The sequence below is a fragment of the Martes martes genome, assembly GCF_963455335.1.
Source record: "Martes martes genome assembly, chromosome: 4".
NCBI classification, from domain to species: Eukaryota; Metazoa; Chordata; class Mammalia; order Carnivora; family Mustelidae; genus Martes; species Martes martes.
Genome location: NC_137891.1, coordinates 7,715,992 through 7,739,148, shown reverse-complemented (window position 1 = coordinate 7,739,148; position 23,157 = coordinate 7,715,992). Strand labels below are relative to the sequence as shown.

The following is a 23,157-nucleotide window of genomic DNA, read 5'->3' as shown; positions in this document are numbered from 1 at the left end:
GAACGGAAGGCTTTTACTGAGAACCAGGCTGGGAAATCACCTCCCTGATCAGAACCAGCCGCCACAGTTCTAACGCTTTTAGGAAAGCTCTCAGTCCCAATGCCTTTGTGAAAGTTGAAGAAGTTCACAGACTTGAAGGGAAGGTTGGAAGAGGCCATGAGAGAACCCTGTAGCGCGGAGCCTCTGAAAACCAGAAGATGGGGCCCCATGGGGGATCCCCCGTGTGCACGAATATGAATACATGACCACAAAGTTTATCGTCTGGAACAGGGCACTTGTGGGATGAAGGGGCACTCCAGTAATAACTATGCCAGCGCAAGAGGCCTGCGATGATACTGCCAGGCAAATTTGTGTGTACAAACCCTGGAAATGCTACGTTGGCCCGTGGGCATATGGGGACATGGCGTATCCTGACGCCCCACGAGCAACAGAATCGTGGCCTGGGCAGTTGCTGCCCAGCTGTCTTGTGCACCAAAGCATAGTTCTGTTCAATGGCCCCGAGGCAGGCGGGAACTTCAGCACAGGGCAACTGGGGAAGGCAGGAGGCTGACACCAATTACACCAGCCCCAGGGGTGGGGTGGGTTTAAAACTGGCCCTCCTAAGGAGGAGTGCCTGGCTGGCCCAGTCAAAAGAGCACGTGGCCCTTGATCTCGGGGTCGTGAGTTCGAGCCCCATGTGGGGTATAGAGATTACTTAAATAAGTAAAACTTTAAAAAAGATGGCCATAATGATAGCCAGATATCCCATTTGCAGCATCCAAAGGAGCCTGGAAAACGTGGGCAGGAGGCACACAGAGGCTGGCATCCCAGAAAGACAGCGAGGCCAGCAGCACCCGTACTCTGGTGGTTCTAGAATCCGGGCCGTTCTACCTCTTCTCCTCCCCTCATCTCTTCACTCAACACACATGTCTCGCACTGGGATGCGGGCTAGGGGCCGAGGATGCGGTGGTGGTTTAGAGGGGACCTCGGCTCATAGGGGCTCCCGCGGCTAGCCAGGGGGTCCGGCCTCTCCCGAGACTGCAGAGCTTCAGAAGCAGAGAAGCAGCAAACACACAGGAACTGCAGCAAAGCCAGCCTACAGAAAGCATGAACCTGGGGATGGAGCCAAGGGAGTCGGGCTGGTGCACGCGTGATCGCCAGACTCATTTCTGGCAAACCCGAAGCCGGGCTGAGGGGCCCTGAGGACTCCCAGCCCCAACCTGCCACTGGCCTGAGGAGGTTAATCATCTGCCAGACAGGTCGGGACGGACCTGGGGACACAGGGCCTGAGTCCACGGGCGGATGCCCAGCTGACCTAGCGGAGCAGGGTCAGCAGCCACCTCTAAGTGCTGGGGTCCTCGGGTGCTGGGACACGTCTGTGGCTGAGGACGGGGAAGAGGGCAGGATGGAAACAGCCCAATGGCAGCCACTCCTTCTGCATCCCCCTCCCCTCAAGACAGACCCGACACTTCCCGGTTAAATCTGGCCTCCAGGATCCTCAAAGACAAGGGTCGCAGCGGGTCGGATCCAGCCTCTGGAATCAGTGCCTGATTCCCTCATGGACGGGACCACGGGAAGGTCCTAACACAAGATGCTTTTATTTTACTGGCCAAAGGCAACTACTCAATTCAGTGTATCTTGACAAACATACAAGGACCAACTCCCCACTCCCGGCTCTGGGGACTCCAGGGGCCCGGAGGAAGCAAGCCCTCGCATGCCTTCTCCTGTCCTGTGCTTTCTTATGGAGGCCTGCACGGCTCTCAGGATCCGACAGCCAAAAGAGCCAGGCGGCACAACGGAGGGCATCCTCCCTCCCGCCTTGTTCACTTGTCACCTTTAGTGGCCTGTGGGTCTCCTCGCGGAGGCCCGTCGTGACCTCTTGGGCCGACACAGATGCTGCCCCTGGGCTCCCATTTTCCCTGGCGCACTTGCGACATCTAATTTTGTGTTTGTCTTCCTGATGAGACCGTGAGCACCCGTAGGCCTAGGGCGGATGCGTCCCTGGACCCCAAGCACAGTGAACAGCAGTATACAGTAGGTGATCAATCAATGAATCCTACCCAAACAGCACCCCACACTGGTGAGCATAACAGGTGGAAAGACAGAGCCCTGATCACAGTGCTCCCAACCTTGCATGCCTTGTCATCCTCCGAGGCTGGCTGTCCTTGTGGCATTTCCCAGACACACCCCCAGGGCAACATGGAGAAGGTCATTCCAGGTGGGCATGTCCAAAAAGGCTTTCAAGAGCAGGCGGCACCTGCGCTGGGCTTTGAAGGATCACTTGAATATGAGCAAGCAGACAGGTGGGGCTTTGCCGCACGGCCCCGAGAGCCAGACGGCACTGAAGTAAGGAGGCCCGGGGTGGCAGGCAGGGTCCAGGCCCAGACCATGGCTCCCAGGACCCCTCCACCAGGTTCTGCCCTGTTCGTCCTCCGGCCGATCCAGTGCAAACATAAAGGCCATCATGTGGCTGGTGGAGTCGACGCCGAGGCCCAGCGTGGATTTACAGGGACATACATTGATTCGGGCTCCTGAGGGTGTCAACTCACCCGTAAATTACAAGATTTACCTGGAGGTGCTGCAGAGATAAGTGGCTTTGCACATAAATATCTTTCCTTTTTTAAACCAGGAGTGCAAACATGCCAAGGGCCTTCTGTGAGAGCGGTGTCGGGGCCTCCTGAGGGTCCCCGAGTCCAATCCTGGGCCGGCGAGTCCCAGGGAGGCCTGCAAGCTGCCCACAGGATCATTACCAACCTTGATCCGGACTTTATTGGAAGGTGGGGGGCAGGGAAATAAACTGGAAGCTACTAGAACTGGCCCTAGGGAGGTGTGGCTGGGCCTGCCCTGCCTCCACACTTATGGGGGCCGTGGTTGGGTCAGTTCCCCTCTCTGGGCCTCGGGTTCCTCACCACTAAACAAGGAAGCTGGGTAGACAGTCTCCAAGGGTCTTCCGCTCAGGGACGCCACATGACGCCACACAGATGTCATAAAACGGCACGGGGAGGGGGTGCAGGAAGCTCTCTAGGTATTCTAGGTTTCTGGGGTTCAGCCTGACCTCTTTGTCTCTGGGCAGCTAAGCCCCAGCTGATGCCACTCTGCCTGGGGCAGGGGCTTCAGAGACCCGAGCTGGGACACTCAGGCCGATGCCATCTCTCGTTCCATATTCTTCTCAAGAAGCTATTTTCCACTTTGCTGAGGCATTCTTCACGTTCACAAAGCCATTCACATTTAACGTTTGTATCTTGATGAGTTTGGACATGCACACACCCGTGATACCGTCACCACAGACAAGGTGACAAACGGATCCACAGTCTCCAAAAGACTTCCTGTATTTCCGTGGGGTTTTGTTGCTGCTGCTGTTCTATTTGATTTTTGTTTTTTGTTTTTTTTTTTAAGATTTCATTTATTTATTTGAGAAAGAGAGTGCACATGCACATGCACACAAGCTGGGGGAGGGGCAGAGGGAGAAGCAGGCTCCCCGCTGAGCGGGGAGCCCCATGTGGGGCTCGATCCCAGAAACCTGGGATCACGACCTGAGCCGAAGGCAGATGCTTTACCGAATGAGCTACCCAGGCGCCGGTTTTGCTTTTGTTCTGTGGTAAGGACATGTTGCATGAGCTCGACATGTTAACCACAGGCCCCACGCCGCGCCGTTCCAGATCTCTGGAACTCACTCATCAGGTCTAACTGGAACTCTGCCCCATTGAACAATAACTGCCCCAGCTCCTGACAGCCACCACTGTCCCCTCCACGTCCGCGCGGCTGACGATCTTCTACACCTCCTGTAAGTGGAATCATGCTGTCTCCGTCTGCTCGAGCTGCTGTAACAACCCGCCACACACTGCAGGACTTCACAGGAAGACATTTCTCACGTTTCTGGAGGCTGGAAGTCCCAATTCAATGGAACCAAGATCCAAGATGGCTGTCTTCTCCCCATGTCCTCACAGGGTGGGAGGGGCCAGGGAGTCTTCTGGAGTCCTTTATTAGGACTCTGATCCCATCCATGAGGGCTCTATCCTCAAGACCTAAGACCTCCCAAAGTCTCCACCTAAAAATACCATCACACTGGGGCCTAGGGTTTCAAGCTCTAAATTTGGGGCTGGGGGACACCAACACTCAGTCTGTAGCACAGGGGGTCCCTGTCCTGTGACTGGATTATCTCAGTGAGCATTAAGTCTTCCAGAACCATCTATGTCGTTAGAAATGGCAGGATTTCCTTCTCTTTTAAAGGTTAATAACATCCCATTACATATACATACATATATCGAATTTCTTTTAATCCATTATGTCTGTCACTGGACATTGGGGTTGTTTCCAAACCTCGGCTACTCTGAATCACGGCACAGTGAACACGGGAGTGTAGGTATTTCTTTATCACCACTTCAGTTTCAAATATATCATCCCCCTTAAGCTTCCCATGCCCCTTTCAGGCAGGTCCTTGTTCCTCCACTTTCAGACGAGACCGAGATCCAGAACTAACGACGGCAGTAACTGGAGCGCTTACTGCATTCGAGGCGCCTCCTGTCCAAGAGCATCTGATCTTCACCCGAGGCCTAGGAGTTTGGCGAATTCTTTGCATTTTACAGATGAGGCAGGGAGGAGCAGAGCAGACCGCTGGTGCCATGCTGACAGGGATCTGCGTTGGCACAGGACCCACCTGATGGGCTATGAATGAAGGCGTTTTGAGTGCAGGTCCGTCCTGCTCCAGAACTCACACCCTTTGGGGCTGGGCCAGGGCCTGGAGCTGGAACGGCATGGACGTGCACCTGAGCTCAGAGTCACTGGGCTGGGCTGGTCTCTTGCCCCACACCCTGGAAAGAGAATCTAACCAAGGGAAAATCCCTACAGGAGAGGAAGACGAAGAGAAAAGCTCAACCCTCTGGCCTTTGGAGGGTGTGAGGTCAAAGGACAGCTGGGGGATGGGGAGAGCAGAATGCAGCCCCCATTTTTCCCACCCACCCTGGGCCACAAATCATGAAGGGGGAATGTGAATGTCCCAAAGCTATGGGTGACCCCAAGAACACTGAGACAACTGGCCGTCTCTCTGACCAAACCCAGAGGCACCCAACCTGTCTCTAGAGGGAGCTGGGGTGGACTTGAACATAAGTCTTGACTCTGCCAAGGTTCCATCCCCCGCCTGCTTGACTCTAGTCTGGGCCATGTGTTTGCAATAGCGTTTCAGGAGCCGAATGCCCTTGGATGGGTTATGTAGCCTCTCAAGCTTCTGCTTCATCAGCCTCAAAACAGGGAAGTGACTCTGAGTCCGGGACACTGGGGAGCATTTGAGATGCGGCATCTCTGAGAAATAAACCTGAATGCGGCTCTGCAAGACCCAGAGGACACTCCTCACTCGGCAGATTGGGGAGGCAGGACTGGACGGAGACCGACGAGGAGGGCAGGATTCTGGAGGGAAGAGGTTGGGGGAACAGAGGGCCATGTGAAGGGACTTGTAGGTGCAAAGACCCAGGGGCCGGAAGGGTGGACAACCTCAACAATGGGACACCCTCCTCTCACAAGGGATCGGTACGTGGAAGCCAAGAGGAAAGGAAGGTGTTTTCAGAAACTGAGCCTTCATATGGGAAACTCTCAGCTTCCAATCTTTCTTTTGCAGGAACGGCCCTAAATGCTTGAGAATGTCCTGGAATTTTGCCCCCAGAACAGTCTATTACCCCCCCCCCCAACCTTTTTGTGTGTGGCTGAGCTGGGAAAGACTCTCCTCTCTCTTTCCCCCCTTCCCTGACTACATCAAGAGAGACTAAAGTTGGAAATTCAATTCCTGGCAGCAGCGCTAGGTGCTGTGTCCCAGGCTTCGGAATTTGTCAGCCTCGAGCAGTGGGACTTGGAGCTGCCGGCAGGGAGGGGCCCAAAACCCCTCCTTCCAGAGGAGAGAATGGCTGGAAGAAAGGAAAATCCAGAAGGCTGGAGAGGGGGCCACCACTGACATCAGAGCTCCGAGAAGGCTGGGAGCCCAGCACAGACTGCGCTCCTGGCCTTCTGGGCGAATCTGCAGGGGGAACGGTGGTCATCCAGGTGCCACTCCTACCCTCCGATCAAATGGCACTTTCATCATGGCAGCACAGAGCAGAGCAGGAGCTGAACGAAGGCAAAATGATGTTCAGCTGTGTGTGTCTGTGTGTGTGTGTGTGTGTGTGTGTGTGTGCATGCGCGCGTGTGTGTCACAGCGGGCCATTAATAATTCATGCCGTAGCTAAATGACAAGGGAGCAGGCATCCTCAGCACCCTCCCCCAGTCGCCAGCACCTGCTCCCTGCCACCGACCCCTTTGGGGGACCGCCCGTCCCTCTCTCTGCCTGGGACCAGAGGCGCCTGCCTGCCGCGTCATGCAGCGCCTGACACGCCCGTGACAAATGCCGACATCCTCCATCAGCTTCCTTCCACCCTCCCCAAATCAAATGGGCTACAATGTGGCGATTTATCCTTCCTGCCATTGTCCTCAGCATCACCCCTGCCCCTCAGGGGCTGCGGGCCAGCTGGGCAGGTCCCCTGGGACACAGGCTTTAGCTCCCAGCGGCCCCCACCCCCTAGAGCTGCCTAGCAGGCGCGAGCCAGAACGTGGACCCTGGGACTAGTGTTTTGAGATGTCCAGATGCTTCTCAGAGACACTGGACGGGCCTGAAAGGACGTGCTGAGAGGCTCATTTTACTCCCTCTCTCCCACCCCGTCACCCAATTCTGGTGCGCCCTGTCCCTGCAACTCTCCGTCAGATGGTCCCTTTCCTTGGCTGAAAGGATTTCAGGACATCTTGTGTCCCCGTCCTGTCTCATTCTGCGAAGTGGCCTGACCTGTTATCACAGCGGTGACCACACAGTCCCCAAGGGAAGGAGGTGGAGAACTGACTCTGGCCCTCCCGGCCTGCTGGGACAGGCTACGGCCCCCAGGGGAGGCCCCTTCTCCCCCACAGCCACCAAAGGGGGACCCGAACCTCAACACAGCCCAGAGTGAATAAAACCCAGGGCACAGGGCAGGGGTGGGAAACAGGTTACTGAAGACGGCAGGAGACATCAGGGGCGACAGCGAACCCCACACGTCACACAGCTGCCCGCAGGCGGTTATTTCGAGGCATCGCCGTCCTCTCCCCATTTGCCTCCCGCGGGCGCGTTTCTCCACCCAGTAGCTATTTATGGAGCGCCTGCAGTCCGTCAGGCAGTCCGTCAGGCAGTCCGTCAGGCGGGCGTGAGGTACTGGGGAAGGAACAGTGAGCGGAACCCGGCCCCTGACCTCCTGGAGCTTGCGTTCCTGTGTGTGTGCGGGTGTGGTGGGGGGGTGTATTACAGGTGGTGTGGCTGTGGGGACAGGGACAGACAGTGGACACAGATCTATGTCGCCAACACTGACCCATGCAGGAAAAGAAGGCCAAAGCGGGGAATGTCGTGGGGGCTGATGCCATTTCCTACAGGGGCGGTGGGGGACACTCTGCAGCCGAGGCCTGGGAAAGGAAGGAGTAGGCCCTGTGGCTGTCAGGGCCAAGAATGCTCTAGAAGAAGGCAGGGCCAGCACGGTGCTGTGACGCAGGAGCACGCCACAGGAGGCCGGGAGGCTGGAGGAGGACGGTGGCAGGAGATGAGGACACAGACGTCGTGGGCCAGTTGAGGCCCCACACGGACCACGCTGCTCTGATGGAGGAGGGAAGCACCGGGCGGTCTCGAGCAGAGGGGCCCCTGGCCTGCGGGTGCTGTCCCGGGCCCTTCCGGCTGCCTCTGGGTGGAGAAGGACCGTGGAGCGAAGCTGGCCCGGGTCAGCAGAACCTCCGGCCGTAACGGTGCTTGGGCCTGGCCGGTAGCCGTGAAGGTCTGAAGGAGCCGGGCTCCGGATGCTTCCCCTGATGTGAGCAGAGGGTCCGCTGACGGGCTGAATGTGACGTGAGTAAGGAATGCCTCCTCCCAGCAGACTGCACGTGCCCCTGCTCACCATCCGGAAGAACAGCACCGCCTGCCGCTCACGGCTCCCTCCCCCGGACGAGGCAAACAAATCCCGGGCCCCGATACACGGGACAAGCCTGGACATGGGTGCGTGTCACTTCTACTGTTCTCGAAGGGGTATGTATGGGCAGAAGGCAGGGCAACAACTCCATGCCAGGGCTACCGCGTACAGGCACCAGGCCAGGCCCTCACAGACCCCCTCGGCCAGTCCGCACAACTAGGCCACGTGGGGGTCCCCGGACCCGGTTCACAGATGGGGTCTGGACAGCCTGTAGCATCTCTGGCCTGGGGACTGCCCCGCAGCTGGCGGCAGGGGCGGGATTCGCACCACGCCATCCGAGACCAGAAAATTCCAGGGTTCCTCCAGGTCCGAGAACAGAAAGGTCACGTGGCCACAAGCCTCCCCCAGCTCACCTGCTTCACTGACCCAAAGACACGCCCTCTGCCGCTCCGCTTCCTCTAACCCCTCCCTCAGTTTCATTCTCTGAAAAGGAGCAATGTCATGGGAAGGATCTGCACCCAGAATCGTTTAGAAAACGCAACCCTGCCTTAGAAAATAAAATACGTTTATACATACACAAATACATTCAGAGTAAATCCACCAAAATGCAGAGAGCTCAATTCTCTACAAGCCTGCATTTTCTCCTTTGCTCCTTTCCATGCTTTCCAGATCACCCAGCCTCTATCAGAGGCACGACCTCGCGCGCTTTCCAAGCTTGGGCTCCAGGGCTGAGCAGCCTGGTTCACCACTGGCCCCACCAACCACTCTGATCTGAGGCCGCACGTTCTCATCTGTGAAATGGGATAACAGGGACGCCCTCCTCCTCCTCCCTTTGTGGGTTGTTACCAGGACCCAGGGAGGTCGAAGGGGGGGAATTGCTTACCACATCCTGGCACATAGTAAGAGTTGAATGAGGCAGCCCATACTGCTTTTAAAATCATGGGGTGCAGAGCATTTTTAGAGGAAGATTTTAAAAACTAATTAAAAAGCCAGGGTGGGGGCAGGAGAATTAAGACTTATTTTGTAATCTTCAAAGCATGTGAGTCTGAGATTTCCGGGTTGGGAATATTTCAAAGCTTCCTGGAATCCATCGTCATTTGGTGCCTGGGCCCTGGGGAGAGATGATACACAGGCCTGCAGCCAGAGGCAATTAGCACGCCATCGGGTGTGCGGAGACGCTCCTCAGGAAAGCAGCAGCGCTCTCCCTTGCTCAGGGTGTGCGTGATGGGGCGGGGATGTGTGTGGTGTGTGTGTCTTTGCGGTTTGTGGTGTGGGGGAGGTGTGTCTGAATGTTTATGTGTTTTCTCTGTGTGTTGTGTATGGGATGGTGGTGGGTGTGGGGTGTATATTGTATGTGGTGTCTGTGTGGTTGGTGTAGTGTTTGTGGTATAGTGTGTGCGGTGCGTGTGATGGGTGTAGTGTATATCTGTCTGTGGCGTGGTGTGTCCCCCCAGTAGCCCTGCCCTGTGGCTCCCCTCAAAAGCCCATCCTTAGTCAGGGCTGAGAAGGGAGGGGCTGCTAGCAGGTTTTGGGGGTCGAGGGAAGGAAGGAGGGAGGCAAAGCCCACCCCACTGCTTCCTGATCCCTGAGGGGACATGGAGCCCCGTGGTCCCTGCCAATTTTCTTCTTTTCTTCCCTCCCGACACGCCTTCCTTCGTCTGACTTCTTTCTGGCCTCTTCAGGCACGTGTTGGCTCCTTCCTTCTCTCTGCGTCCCCTGGGCCATGCTCTCGCTGGCCTCCAGGTCGGGCTAAACGCCACACCCCACGTCCGGCAGAAGTGCGGACAACTTGAAGAATGGGCTTCAGAATGCCCAGCAGCCCGAGGAAGCCCGGCCTCGGCGTCCCCACCGCCCCGGCAACACCTTTAGCAACTTGGCACTGGTGTCACCTGATATCAGACTGGGAGATGCCCCGGGCGGGGGTGGATGGAGTCCCGCTCACCCCCACACGTCCAGGACGCAGGGCGGGATGAGTAACACAGGGTCCAACGAAACAACGGCTTGGATTGAATACGCCGGACTCCGCGAGAAAATGCTAAGTGGACACCTGCGTCCACGTCCTAGGGAAGCTGACAGAGCACCTCAGCTGCAGGAAGCAATCGCTGCACAGCCAGAGGGGACACCCAGGGGCTCCGTGCTGAGCCCGTGATGTCACAGACGGACAACAGTCAGAAAGCCTTCCGGACAGAGAGACGCCCTGGGCGGTGCGCAAAGATACCGGACCACAGGGGAACCCACTCCTGGCTTTAATGGAACCCCAGAATCTGGGTCCAAATTCACACTCCACTCTGATGGGAGCTGCGGGGCAGGGAGGGGGACGGCAAGGGAAAGCCTGTACTCAGGGAGGACATTTCCCCAGCCTCTCCAAGAGGGGCAGCAGAACCAAACTGAACCCCCACCCTGGCTGAGGCGGAAAGCAGTCATTGCTTTCACAAGCTGGAGAAAGATCATCCAACTTAATTACGACGGCCCATCCCGGGAACATCCATCAGCTGCTGGCGCGGCAGCCGCAGGAAGGTGACTGGCAGTGAGAGGGGAGAAGGGAGGCCTGGGGGCGGAAGGGCCGCTGGCCAGAGCGTGAGCCCCCCTCCCGCCACAGGCTCTGCTAAGTGACCCCGGGGTCCCAGCCTCTGGCACCCACAGTGGACAGCGGGGAGCTGAGCGGCTTCGTTACTAACCCACAGGGAGCACCCTGCCCCCAGCATCGCCTCTGCTTTCAAGCCCTCAATCCTCCGAATCCCCCTAATTTCATGAAAGGACCTTCCCCCTTACGATAATGTCTCGTGTTCCTCCGAGCAGCACTAAAGGAATGAGGGGCCCCTAATGCAGGTCTGACCACAGCTGTTTCCCCGTCAGGACAGAAGGGAGCCAACAGGACGACTCCCACTCTCCACGCCCAGGCCCCTTATACAGAGCAAGAAATCGAGGCCCGGGAAGGAGAAGGGGTATCCTCGGGGTCACACAGGAATCAGTGGCAGGCTCAGATAGCAACACACCCACCCCCCTCCACCTCCCCTCCATCGACTCCACCAAGGGGTGTAATCTCCAACCGGTGACCCCAGTTCATTCCCCTTTAAAGTGGTATGAAATTTGTGAAAATTAAATTATGATTATTAAAGGTACTTGGTTGCTAGAAATCAAAATAAAACACTAATCACTTTGCAGGTTCTGTGAACTGGTCCTGTGGACCCAGGCACCTAGGACAGGGGTCAGTACACTACGGTCTCTGGCCCAACACCTATTTCTTATAAATAAAGTTTTATTGAAACACAACCATGCATATTGGTTTACGTACAGGTTACGACAGCAGTGCTTAAGAGTTCCAACGGACGGTATAGCCCACAAGGCCTAAAATATCTGTCTGGCTCTTTGCAAGAAATGTCTGCCAAGTCCCACAGAGCTGCAGAAGCCCATCATTCCATCAAGAATCCTCAAGGGCCAGATGAACCAAAATACCATCCCAGAGCAAACAGAGTAACAACGGCCATCAAATATTGAGTGCGCGCTCTGTGCCAAGGATACCATATGACGAGTCTCAGTATATTGCCATCCTTAATCTTTGCACTTAACCCTGCAGCTGGGTAATAATATCGCCAAACACAGAGGAGCTCGCTGAAGCTCGGGGTGGGGGCATTAAGGAACTTGCACTAAGGAACTTGCCCGAAGCCACAGAGCCTCACTCCAGCCCCACGCCAATGTCAGGTCCATCCACGAACAGCTGACACCTTCTTTTTCCAGGCGTGGGCCAGAGTGCATGAGCGCCGGGTGTGACCTCAGAGGTCCTGCAGGCCTGACCCCTGGCCCTAGGCTAGGGAAACTGAGTCTCAGACAACAGAGGAGAATCTGGACAGTGTGTGGCGAAGATGGGGAAAGGGCCCAAGGCCTCTGGCTCCCTCCACAGAGCTCCATTCACCCCACCGGGCTGAGCTCCCGCCGCACACAGCAGGGACTGATGGCGCACCCTTTCCGAGTCCGGTGAGGCACCAGGCCAGTAACAGACCTACTCATCTGCACAACGGCCATGGACTCGAGTCTCAACATCCCCATTTATCAGATAAAAGTGACAGAGGCTCAGAACTTGAAAGGCTCGTGTCCCAAAGCACACAGCTTGTAGAGCCGAGACACAGGCACAGATGCACCCGAGTCTGAGGCTGTCAGAGAAACAGAGAAGGGCCACCGGTGTCTGCTCTCCAGCATAGCCCCTGAGTCCTCCACACCCTCTGCCCACCCGTCTGCACCCAAACCCCCTGGGCTGCACCTGCCACCCCCATGGTCCTGCACGAAAACCACGCCAGGTATCAGCCCAGCGTGGCCTCCGTGCAGGCAGAGGGCCCCTCCTGCTCCTTCTGAATGTCCTTCCCGAACGGAAAACCAAACTCAGGGGGAACAGGTTTTGGCACATAAGTCCACACCCTTGTGCTTGATGTCAAAGACCCCGAGTCGTGTCCTGTCCCCCCACCACCGCCCATGCCAGGCAGGGGTCTCTGTCAGCCAAGCCCAGCTGAGGCCTTGGGGCCAGTCTTGCAGGCGGCTCGTTCCAGCTGCTGGGCAACCTAGCATGAGCCGAAAGCCTCCACCCGTCTTTCAGGAACGACACCCACAGACACGCTCCCCCGCTCCTTGGTGGCTGTGGCTCGTCAATGCGCCAGAACCTCCCAGCTACGCTGCGCTTCCCCTCCGTCGGGGCCTTCCCACCACCCCCCTCTTCTCCCAGGGACGAGACGAGGCTCAGTCAAGCCTCTCTGGGCAAGCCCTTCACCATTTCTTCACACACCCATCTTTCTGACGATGCCTCAAGATGGCAAAGGCAAACCAGATGGCCCAGAGGCAGGGGAGACCCTCTGGTAAAGACCGACGGCTCCTCAGCCAAGAGGGAGGGGAAGTGGCTTAATGGGGAGAAGCAACGCGTTCTCCTAAATCCCCCTTCGCTCCTGATGTTGCCCAGGAGGCCCCGCAGGAGGAGCCACCGGTACACCCAGGACAGGACCCTCCCTCCCCCTGGAGAGGCCAGGCTCCTCAGCTCCCCAGCTCTGCCCTCTCGTCCTTGACCTCCCACAGCCCCTGGCGTCCAGGCCACATCCTGACAGCTCGGGCTTCTGCCTGTCTCGGGCGAATTCTCCAGCCGTCCCAAACCTTGGTCTCCCAACATCCTGCGAGGGAGAAGCTGGGTCCTGTGTATTTCCCACCTGCCTCGTGGAGGGTGTTCCTGGACGGTCAACAGACAGCCCCAGACTGTTACCCTTCTCCCCTGTAGTCAGCGAGGGGGACAGGTGGGAGGACACTACACTGGCCTTGTGGGGGCGGCGGCGGCCCCCAGCCCCACCCTGCTACCCCTCACGGGGTCACACCAGCCATGTCCAACAACTCTGTCTGGCTCATTCCATCCTGAAAATGGAGGAGGTTAAGTTTGATCAAAGGCTCTCTTAAATGGGGGCTCGCGAGCCCCCCGCAACTGCACTGAGGCCGTGGGCGGGAATTGCTCTGTGGCTTTCATCGGTGCCCCCAAAGGGCTCAGTGGCCCCACAAAGTGCCACTATTCTCAGGTGGGCCGCCCAGAGCACTGGCTTCCAGTGTCTGTACAATAATAATTGTAACTGTAACTTGTAATTATATAGGTAACGTGTAATTATATATGCAGCTGTCACTTGGCCCATTGTCAGTCATTTAAAAATGTATTGCTAACACCTGATCTTTCTTACCACAGGAATCTACCCGGAAGGAGGGAACAGTGGGTCACCCACAGCCTCTCCCCAGGACAGCTGCTGACAGACCTATTCCGTTCCGGTAGATGTTTTGATCTGCAGTGCACGTGCCACATACATAAAAAGGTGTTCTGAACCTTTTAATCTCATTAATACTTTTTACAACTGTATTTCCAAGGGATAGAGATGGCTCTTGCTTATTTTTTTGAATTTCGGGGTGGGGGAGGCTGTATCTTTCTGGGAGACGGGTGCCCTAAGTCCTTCCCTCCGTCCCTGTCCCCTGGCATCTGGTGGGAAGTCCGGGGTTTGCCCAAGTCTCATCTTTTGTTCCTCCAGAGCCCGAGCTTCCTCTAGACTGAAAGGAACAGGGAGCAGGGCCCCGTGTGGGCGGAAGGGACTGTGGCCAGACGCGACCACCCCTCACTCACCCCAGGCCCTTGGCAGTCCGCGGGGCGCGCCACTGTAGAAACCCACCCCGTGCCCTGTACTCCAACCACACAATTCCAGCCCCGCGAAGAGTTCCATTACGTTTGAGAAATGCTGGGAACACCGTAGTGCCTAAGGAGACGAGTCGTTTGCCGCGTGGCCACGTCAAGAGGGGGGTACCCGAGGACGGCAGCCACCTCGGCCCTCCGTGTGAGCACCCCGACTGGAGAACCGACTTCTCTCACCGCCTCGTGTGCTCCGTGTGCTGTTGTCCCGACTGCAGGTAGTGGGCTGTGTTCTCCTGTGGCTCACTGCGCTTCTGGAAGACGATCATTCTGGATTCATTGTCAGATGGTCGCGCATCTCCATGCCTTTGAGGTCGGTCGCTGGAGTCTTCGGTGGCGCCATGTTGCCCTGATTCTCGGGGGCCTTCGCGGCCTTCGGTCGGTATGTCTGCACCTAGAGGAGCAGACGTCCTTCCTGTCTTCACGGACTGGCCTCTCCTGCCTGGTGCCTGGGCCCGTGGGGCAGGGGGTGCAGCTGGGGTGCGGGGCTGTGGCCTGGTCTGCGCTGAGGTAGGAGGGTACGGGCGGGCATGGTTCCTGCTGGGTCCCCGGCTGAGGAGACCCCGGCCGAGCGGGGCTGGAGCCGGTCCCAGTCAGGTCCACGGCTGGCGGGCCCGTTACCAGGGGCACTGACTGGTGTGGCTCTTCCCAGGTCCCTTGGCCAACAAGACTGATGGAAGAGTGTGGAAAGGGGGGGGTAGAGCTGAGTCCACAGGGCATGCGGCTGCTTTGGGTCTGCAGCTGGGGCCGCCCCCCGTCCGTGGGCCCGCAGAGAGCCCTGGCCTGTCTTCCCAACGCAGGCCTTCTGCGTCTGGGACTCCACCCCTGTTTACAACCTCAGCCTCCTGCTTGGGTCCCAAGGCTCCCACAAAGGCACTTTGTCTGGGGGTGGCTACCATGTCACTGTTTCTGTGGGACGGGCAGGCGGAGGCCCTGTCACTCCACCATCTGGCATCATCCCAGGAAATGGCTCTTACATCAGGATGATGACGTGTGCCTGTCCTCCAGCAGGACGTTATGCGTCGCCCATTTCTTCCTCCCCCTACCCTGAGAGCTCACTACTACCCTCCCGACGCAGACTCACCACGGAAGGGCAGGCGTGGGCACAAGGAAGACATGAGGGAGCAAGCGGCTTTAGGTTTGCAAATAGCCCAAGAAAAGCTCTGTTTGCCACAAAACAAGACACTTTAGGACCAGCTTCAAGGCCTTGGGTGGGCCAGGACCAGACGTCCAGCTCTGTGGTGTCCAAGGCCAAGGGCTTGTCCTTCCTCTGGCCTTCAGGGCTCCTGGCACAGGAGATCCCTGTGTCTGAATCACGCGGACCTCACGGAAAGAGGACTGAGCTGTCAACACAGTGTGGTGGGTTCCACTGCCCTCTTCTCACTGACGGCTGCCCCCTTCCCGGGAACCCTGTGGTGGGAGGGGCTGGCCCATCCCCAGCTGTCTCCCCTCCCCCTTCTGACAAAAGATCTGAATGGCGAGGTCCACGGTAGCAAAGCCTCGGCTGCTGTCGGGACAGAGCGAGCAGAGACAAGCCTTCCCAGAGGGCAACGGGGACCTCTGTCCTCCTCAGGACGTTACCCTCGGCAATGGAGCACAGCAGCTTACCTGCCTGGTGCCCTTGGAGGAGTCCCTTTCTCTCTCAGGGCCTCCGTTTGCTCATCTGGAAAATGAGGTTGCTTGACTGTCCTCCTCCAGTCCCTTCAGGTCTGGAACCCTGGGCCTTGCTTGCACTCCGCTCTGCGCCCACACGACTCTCGCAGTCCCTCTGCAGCATGCACACCGGGGTGTCTCCCCCGGACTCCCCCAGCTGCTGGGGCTCCTCTGGTGGAAGTCTCCCCACCAGCTGCTCTGACACCGAGCACGCAACATGGTTCTTACGGGACGCGGAGGAGGACAGCCATTGTTAAGGGCTCAGGAGTTACGTCTGGTGCGATGCCTGTGTGTGCCAGGAAATGGGTGTGCTCCACCTCAGAAGCCTCCCCAAGGCTGGGTGAGGAGCGTGCTACTACGATCTCCTTGTCGGAGATGAAAGAACTACGGGTCAGGGGGACCGCGGGATGCCCCAGGTGGCTCATGGTGAACCCATGACTCCAACCCAGGATCCTGACCTCAGACACAGCCAAGATTCAGTTGCTGAAAACATATCCACCCTCCCTCTTCACACAGTGTCAGCTGCTAGGTTTACGGGGACCCCCCCCACCCCAACTGGGCAGACACTACCGACGGGCACAGTCGACATGCTGTGACCTGCAAGAGACGGAAACCAGGTGACCTGGCTTCCCTCCAAGGCCTATAGAACCTGTGTTTCAAGACCAATTTCCGTCCAGGCACCCGGGAAGAGGCATGGGACCTACGCACCCATCACAGGTGGCTCTGCCACGAGTGCGGACTGATCGGCTTCTCCTGGTGCATCATGAGCCCCTGGGGGTGGGGCTGCCGAGGGGACAGAGCTCTGTCACCCACAGGTCTGGTTCTGGAACAGTCCCAAGAGCCAGGCAGAGCAGCAGGGCCAGGACCTAGCACTGAGGGAGGCAGCAGACGCCACGGGCGACTCTGGCCTGACACGTCCTTCTTCTGTCTACACAGACCTTCCTTTTCCCTTTTGTCTGCTTTGTGATAGTTAATACACAAAACCGTCACTGCCTTCTTAGCCTGCAGGAAGTGTAACAACTGTTATCTACCACAAACCACCCAAGCCTTAAATTGCAGCAGGAACAGTGACAGTGATAGATTAGAATTTTTAAAATCAAACGCAAACGTGTTCCTGTCATGGCTAAGAGGGGCCGAGTTGACTTGAAAATAATTTACTTAGAAAATTTTGTGATGCATGGTAAATTAAGTCCCCCTTCAGTACGCTTTTTTTTTTTTTTTCTCCAGCAAAGTATTCGTCTACTTAATTGATTCCCAAAGACTTCCTGCTCCGACTTAAAACCATTACCGCAAGGGGACACTGATGCGAGCCTGGGTCTCCTCCAAGGACAAGATGGACAGTTCACTTTGAAATTTTACAAGGGGTGGGGGGAGATGGATGCCTAATCAAACAGGCTTTTTTCTCCAGCCTTGAAACATGGAGCCGAAGAACAAGGGAAAATCATCAGTGACAACAGCTAATGAATTTTAAATCCTTATTACAAGAAAAATTAATTTGCCAAATTGGCCCCGCAGATACAGGTTATAAAATGAGTCACCATCTCCTCAAAAATGTGAGACTCAGAGCAACTAAGGTGGCTCAGACTTGCTGCAGCCAGGCCACGCTGGGAGGCCACGTGGCAGGGGCCACGCTGGGAGGCCACGCCTTCTCACTGAGCACTGTCTCAAGGGGGCCAGAGCTGTCTGTCCCTCCACCGCAGACACTCCTAAGGACGTCACTCACATGATCACCTTTCATTTCACTATCTCTGGGGCTATTTTAAACATTCCTCGAGGCATCTTCGTCCCGTGATGGGGTGGGAACCCCCACGCCTCCAGGGGTTGCCCCAAGGACTGCCTACAGACCCTTGTCCTGGAAACTGTTAATGCCCTGTGACAATTTCCCTGTCCCCATTAGAGAACTGCCCTGAGACAATTCTCCACCTCCATTAGTCCAACTGGTGACGTAACCTTCCAGTTACACAAGTTCTAAGCAATGGAGTTAGACCCAGGTGGGTCTTGCCTGGACGTCCACTACTTATTCCGAGTGTGGCCCTACCGTGACAGATGGCAGCCTGGGAGCCAAGCTCACACCGCCGAGGGAAAGAGAGCCCGTCCAGGTGCAGGTGGGCATTAGAGCTGTGGGCAGACAAGACTGGCTGTGGGGGTGCGTGGGGGCTACAGGGCCAGGGGTCTTTGAGGGTCAGGCCAGCCCCACATGCCACAGGCCCCCAACCCGGCTCCCTCCAGCCCCACATGTCACAGTACCCCCTTGGCTCATCCCTATCTTGACTCTGTGTCTGGCTTTAGGTGGTTCTGGGGCTCCTGCTCACACTTGATCTTGTCCCACAGCTACACAGTTCCTGGGCTTTTGTTCCATGGAGGGGACCTTGCTCTCTTGCCTCTAAATCTCCTCTTCCTTGTCCCCCGAAATTTGACCTTGCCCTCTACACCATGTTCTTATGCTGCCTTTCTGGTGTCAGGGCTGGAAGGCAAGAGGGGAGGCGGCATGCCACTGGGAGTGCAGACAGCAGCTGAGGAAATGGGACATTCCCTAGATTCCAGTCCCACACAACGCCTTCTGGCCTCAAATGTCACCCAAGGTGTGTTCCTTACTGAGCTCGTTTCCTCAGCTGTGAAAGGTAGAGAAGCCCTGGCACAGGGTACTTTGGTTATGAGTGCTGGTCTTGCTCGAGCTCAAATTCTGGCTCTTCTACTTCCTATGACTTGAGCAAGCTTCTTAACGTCTCCACGCTAACAGTCCCCATCAATAAAACTCTAAGGCTAGCACCTTACTCGCCTCGCGGTGGGAAATCCGCAAGAACACCCACACCCCTGGCACGGAGCAAGCACCACAGAAGGACCAGCCATCCCATCTTCTGCAGACACAGGCGGATGGCAAGGCTGAACGCAGAGATGCGTGGCAGGCTGCCTAGTGTGGTACCTGGCACGTGGTGGGTCCTTATCGCACAGAGTAAAGCAGGAAGGCAGGAGCCCACTGTCTCCCAGCCCAAGCTCTCACTTCTCTTGGCACAAAACACAGTGTGGAGCAAGAAGTGTCCCAGCAGAACAGCCGGGGGCAGTCACAGGACTAAGGAGGCCTGAACACACGACCCAGGCTCAGGGAAGCCAGCGCCACAGGCCCAGCATCAGCCAGGAAGGGACTTTAGAGAACCAGGCCCCTGCCCTGCCCCACCCAACAGCCCCAGGGGTGTGTTACCCGCTCTCTGTGCCTGCCGTAATTCGGTGGGGGGCTGGGATGCAAAAACACAGGGCCGCACAGCATTTGCTCTAAACAAAGGCTCCCCACGAACCGTGCGAGGGGCGTGCCAAGCGCTGGATGAGTTCATGACTCCCGTGGGGGAAACGGGCTGTAGATACAAAAAAAGACCGAGAGTGCATTAAACAGCAACATTCTTTCCTTCATTCCGGCCATTTCCTTCATTCCTGCCACCCACCCTTTTCCTCGCCCCCTTCCTCCCTTCCGGGCTGAGCATGGTCCTAGGTCTCACCATCAGGTGTCCCTGCCCCCTGCTCCGGGGTCACGGCTCCCAGCCTGATGTCCCAGGCTCCCAAGGCTCCAGCTGCAACATGGAGAAACGGCCAGAGGGCAAGTTCCCAAGTCAGACACCGGCTTCTCACTCCTGCCTCGCCCCTTACCAGCGGTTGACTTTGGGCAAGCTTCTTAACCTCCGACCTCTGTCCTGATGGGTTAGATGAGCACGCACCAGGGCCCACCCACAGGCCCAGCAAGAGGCAGGACAGCCCAGTGAGGGGCTAGGCTGGGCTGGCCCACGCGGGCTTCTGGTCTTTATTACTTGCCATCTCCTGGGTGGGCCATGTCGGTTCCCACTGCCACCCTGCCTGGCCCTGGGGTGGAGGGGGAAGCCCCCCTTGGCTATAGCCCGCACCCCCTCACTACGCTCCTGCAGAGGTTTCCACGTGGGCCACGGCTCACTCATCCACCCTGTGACCCAGCGGTCTCTGAGGTCCTACCGACCGTGTGTCACTGGTGACTTGTGTCCCCAGCTCACAGCCCAGCGCCAGGCCACTGGAGGTAACCAACTGGCCTCTGCTGACTCTGTGAGTGAACGACGCGTGCCGGGCACCATGGCAGGCCCGCAGAGGGGAGACCGCGGACCACAGGGTTCGGCTGTCCTCAACTCTGCTCACAGGTGAGGACATTAGACGGCCTGCCCAGCCGCTGTTGTCACCTGCTACGGGGCTCTCCTGGGACCCCACCATCAACAGCAGAAGTAAATGTCTGCTGTGTTTCTACTACGTGCAGTACGGCATGCTGGGAGCACTGACGTGTGATCCCAGGGATAGCCTTGAAACCGATGAGACAAATGGGGCCCATCGTTTACCCCATTTTACAAAAGATGAAAGGAAAGGTTAATCAACATCACAATAAATCCTAAGTGTGGAACCTGACTCAAACCTCCCTGCCCAGGCACAAGGCCCTCGTGACCTACAGCCGGACACTAAGCCACTTCTCCCTCAGGTCTGTGTGGGGCAGCGCCCGAGGACTTCAGACGGCCGGCCGGCTCCCAGCGTGGTCACCGTGAACACAAGCCGGGGAAGGTACCTCCTCACCTGGGAGCTTACAAATGAGAACAAGACTTTTAAATGACTTCGGGGTCACTGATGACACAGAGAAGAGCCCATGCTGGGGGTGCGTCCAGAAATAGTCGGATCCGACTTCTGAGGCGAACGGCACGCAGCACTGGCCCAGCCCCGAAGGCACCTGACCCGGCTACGTGGACAGCTGTGCAGGCCGTGGAGAGCCCCTGCTCCGTGTCTGGACCTGCTCCTCGGCTTCCTGTGTCCCGATCAGTTCTGGTCAAAGGCCCCGTGTCAGGAAGGGCGGGTTCCTCCCTCCAACCCCACTCAGAGCACTGAGAACATTCAGTCCAGTTTTTCCTGTTGTGTGTTCACGTGCCCCTCTTCCCTCTAGACAGTAGAGTCTGGGGGATACTGAGGTGTGGTTCCCCCATGCCCAGGAATACAAATCATAACTGGCATTTATGCTACTGTCTCCAAGGGCTTTGCAAACTGAATCCTCTCCATCATGTGAGCAGTCAGCAATTATCCTCAGACCCATTTCAGAGATGAGTAAACTAAGTCAGCCAGGCGTGGAGAAATGTCAGTGTCACCCAGATAAGAAGCGATGGTTCTGGGCTCGAGCCCAGGTACCCTGCCTCCAATCTGGATGCTCAGCCCCCTCCACAGAGCCCACCCTGATGCACGGCCATGGTCACCCTCTCTGGAGTACCACTCTGCCCTTCACACCGAGACCACTCGTGACCACCTCCACCCGTGGTTTATTGCATGAAGACAGTATCCATCTCTCATCCCTGCTTCTTCTAGGTTCTGGCTTCTGGTTGATCCTTCCGCTTTTCCCCCTGGAGCTACCCACCCACCACATGGGAGCGTCCAAGGCTCACTGTCCCTCCCCTGTGCGATTCCACTCCGGGCATGGCTCCGCCGTCACTCTTCTTTCCTTCTGCCACCCTTCCGCGTCCCTCCACCCCAGTCCTGCAAGTGCAAACCTACCTCGCTTATAAGGGCCTGATCACAGGTCTCCCCCACCATGGAGCTTTCCCAACTCACCCCAAGTGGGGGAATGTCCATCCTTCCCCTGAACTCCTTTCCTTGCCTCGGGCAAGAGCTTTACGCTTCCCCCAAGAGGTGCACCTTCGGGCCCCGCTGGGGTGGGACAACAGGGCCCGAACAATGAGGGCCAAGTGCACGGGGCAGCGGACTCCACCTGCTCTTCAACCAGAGCAATGACCACGTCCCGTCTGGTCACCTGCTCATACACCTGAAGACTTCACATGCAGGGTTCACAGAGGAAGCAAACCTCAATCCCAGTGAATCGGATGGTAGGTGACAATGTCAAGAGAGCCAGGGCTGGGCAAGGTGCAGGAGGACTTGCCCCAACACCCCCACCATGCTGTGCACAGAGGCATGGGTTTGCCGGGGCACCCGGACTGCCCCTCGAACAACAGTGTGACACGAAGGCTTCTGTCAGCCAACTGCTGCCCCCAAGGACAAGGCAGAAAGCGGGGGTGCACGCGTCTCAGCTCCAACAAAGCAGGTGCCAGGCTCCTGCAAATGAAAGTATGACCGTTCCCCTCCAACCACAGGCCGCAAAGCAAACCCTACGATGGTTGCGGGAGGAGGGGTGGCGTTGTCTGCGTGTTAAGGCTTTGGATCTCAGATGGGGAGGTTCTGGGTGGGACCCAAAACCAAGATCTTGACTCAGAAGGGGAGGCGTAAACCATCCGAGCTAACGGAGGAACCGGAGTACTCAGGCAGAGGACATTTTTATTCTACCCACCACATCTCATAGAATGGGAGGGGAATAGTACAAAGTGCATTTTTTTTAAGAAGCAAAAGAATTCTAAGACATAAGCTAAGCCCCCACCTGTCGTGGGAGTGGGAGGGTCATCAATTGCGGTTACCGTACCCGGTAACAAGTGCCCTTGATTCGGGGGTGGGGAGGGGAGAATCTTGTAGATAAAGCCAGGACCCCCTCCCCTTCTTCCCCCAGGAGGTGATTCAAAACCATAAGGTCACTTTCTCTGTGCTGGCTGGCTCCCTTTCATCAGGCTGCAGAGCAGTCCCAGAGGAAGGTTCGGCACCTGGACAGGGTCACAGAGTGGGGTATGACTTGGGGCAGATGCTGATGGGGACTGGGTCCCTGCACGAATCTCGGAGCAAAGGGGCAATGCGGTGTGGGCCATGTGGAAGGTGGCTGCAAAAGTCTTTCCAGAAGCAGAGGATACAGAATAAGGGGGGGGTGTATGCGTTTGTGCTGGATGTGGGGGCCCTGTGTTGCTGGTGATGCCAATCGCCTTGCCCACCTAAGGTAGGACAAGACCCCCATGTGGCCGCCTGGGCAGGTACGGCAGAGGAGAGAGCCACGGAGAGCGCCAATCCATGGTGCCATCTGACGCTGCATGTCCTCTAGAGCTCCTGGGCCTGCGGCCCCAAGGCCTGCTCCTCCATGGGCTGCATGGCCTCCTGCACGTAGACGATGAACTCCGAGGCCTCCCCGCCCTGAGTGTAGACAGTCACCGTCTCGATGCCCTCCACGTCGTCAGAGGACACCACCAGGTGGTGCTGCTCGGCCAGCTCCACAGAGGCCTGCTGGAGGGTCTCCTGGATCATGACCGTGTGGTTGGAGCTGGGCTCCTCCTCCGTCACCTGCGTGAGGGCAAGAGAAAGGTCACACAGGTCCTGCTTCTGGGTCCGGCCTCAACATGAGAATCACAACTACTGCTTATGGAGAATCTAGTATGTTCCAGGAGCTTGTCCCTACTGCACGCCAATGCTCTATGTCTGCTCTCACCCCCGGTTTACGGATGGAGACGGTGAAGCTCAGGCGCAAAGCCCAAGTCGAAACCC

General features: G+C 57.2%; 1 protein-coding gene across 4 annotated transcripts in view; it reads right to left on the bottom strand.

Annotated features, from left to right (window-relative positions):
* Positions 1-22,055: 22,055 nt before the first annotated feature.
* ZFAT (zinc finger and AT-hook domain containing) overlaps positions 22,056-23,157 on the bottom strand; it is a gene marked incomplete at its 5' end in the record, with an annotated part of 150,664 nt that continues 149,562 nt past the window's right edge. For 3 of the 4 annotated variants that reach the window (XM_080801837.1, XM_080801839.1, XM_080801840.1), the window contains one exon: positions 22,056-22,956. In XM_080801837.1, coding sequence (XP_080657963.1) covers positions 22,717-22,956 — 240 coding nt within the window. In that variant the 3' untranslated portion in view covers positions 22,056-22,716. The remainder of the gene's footprint in view (positions 22,957-23,157) is intronic. The other variant, XM_080801838.1, reaches the window with a different exon arrangement.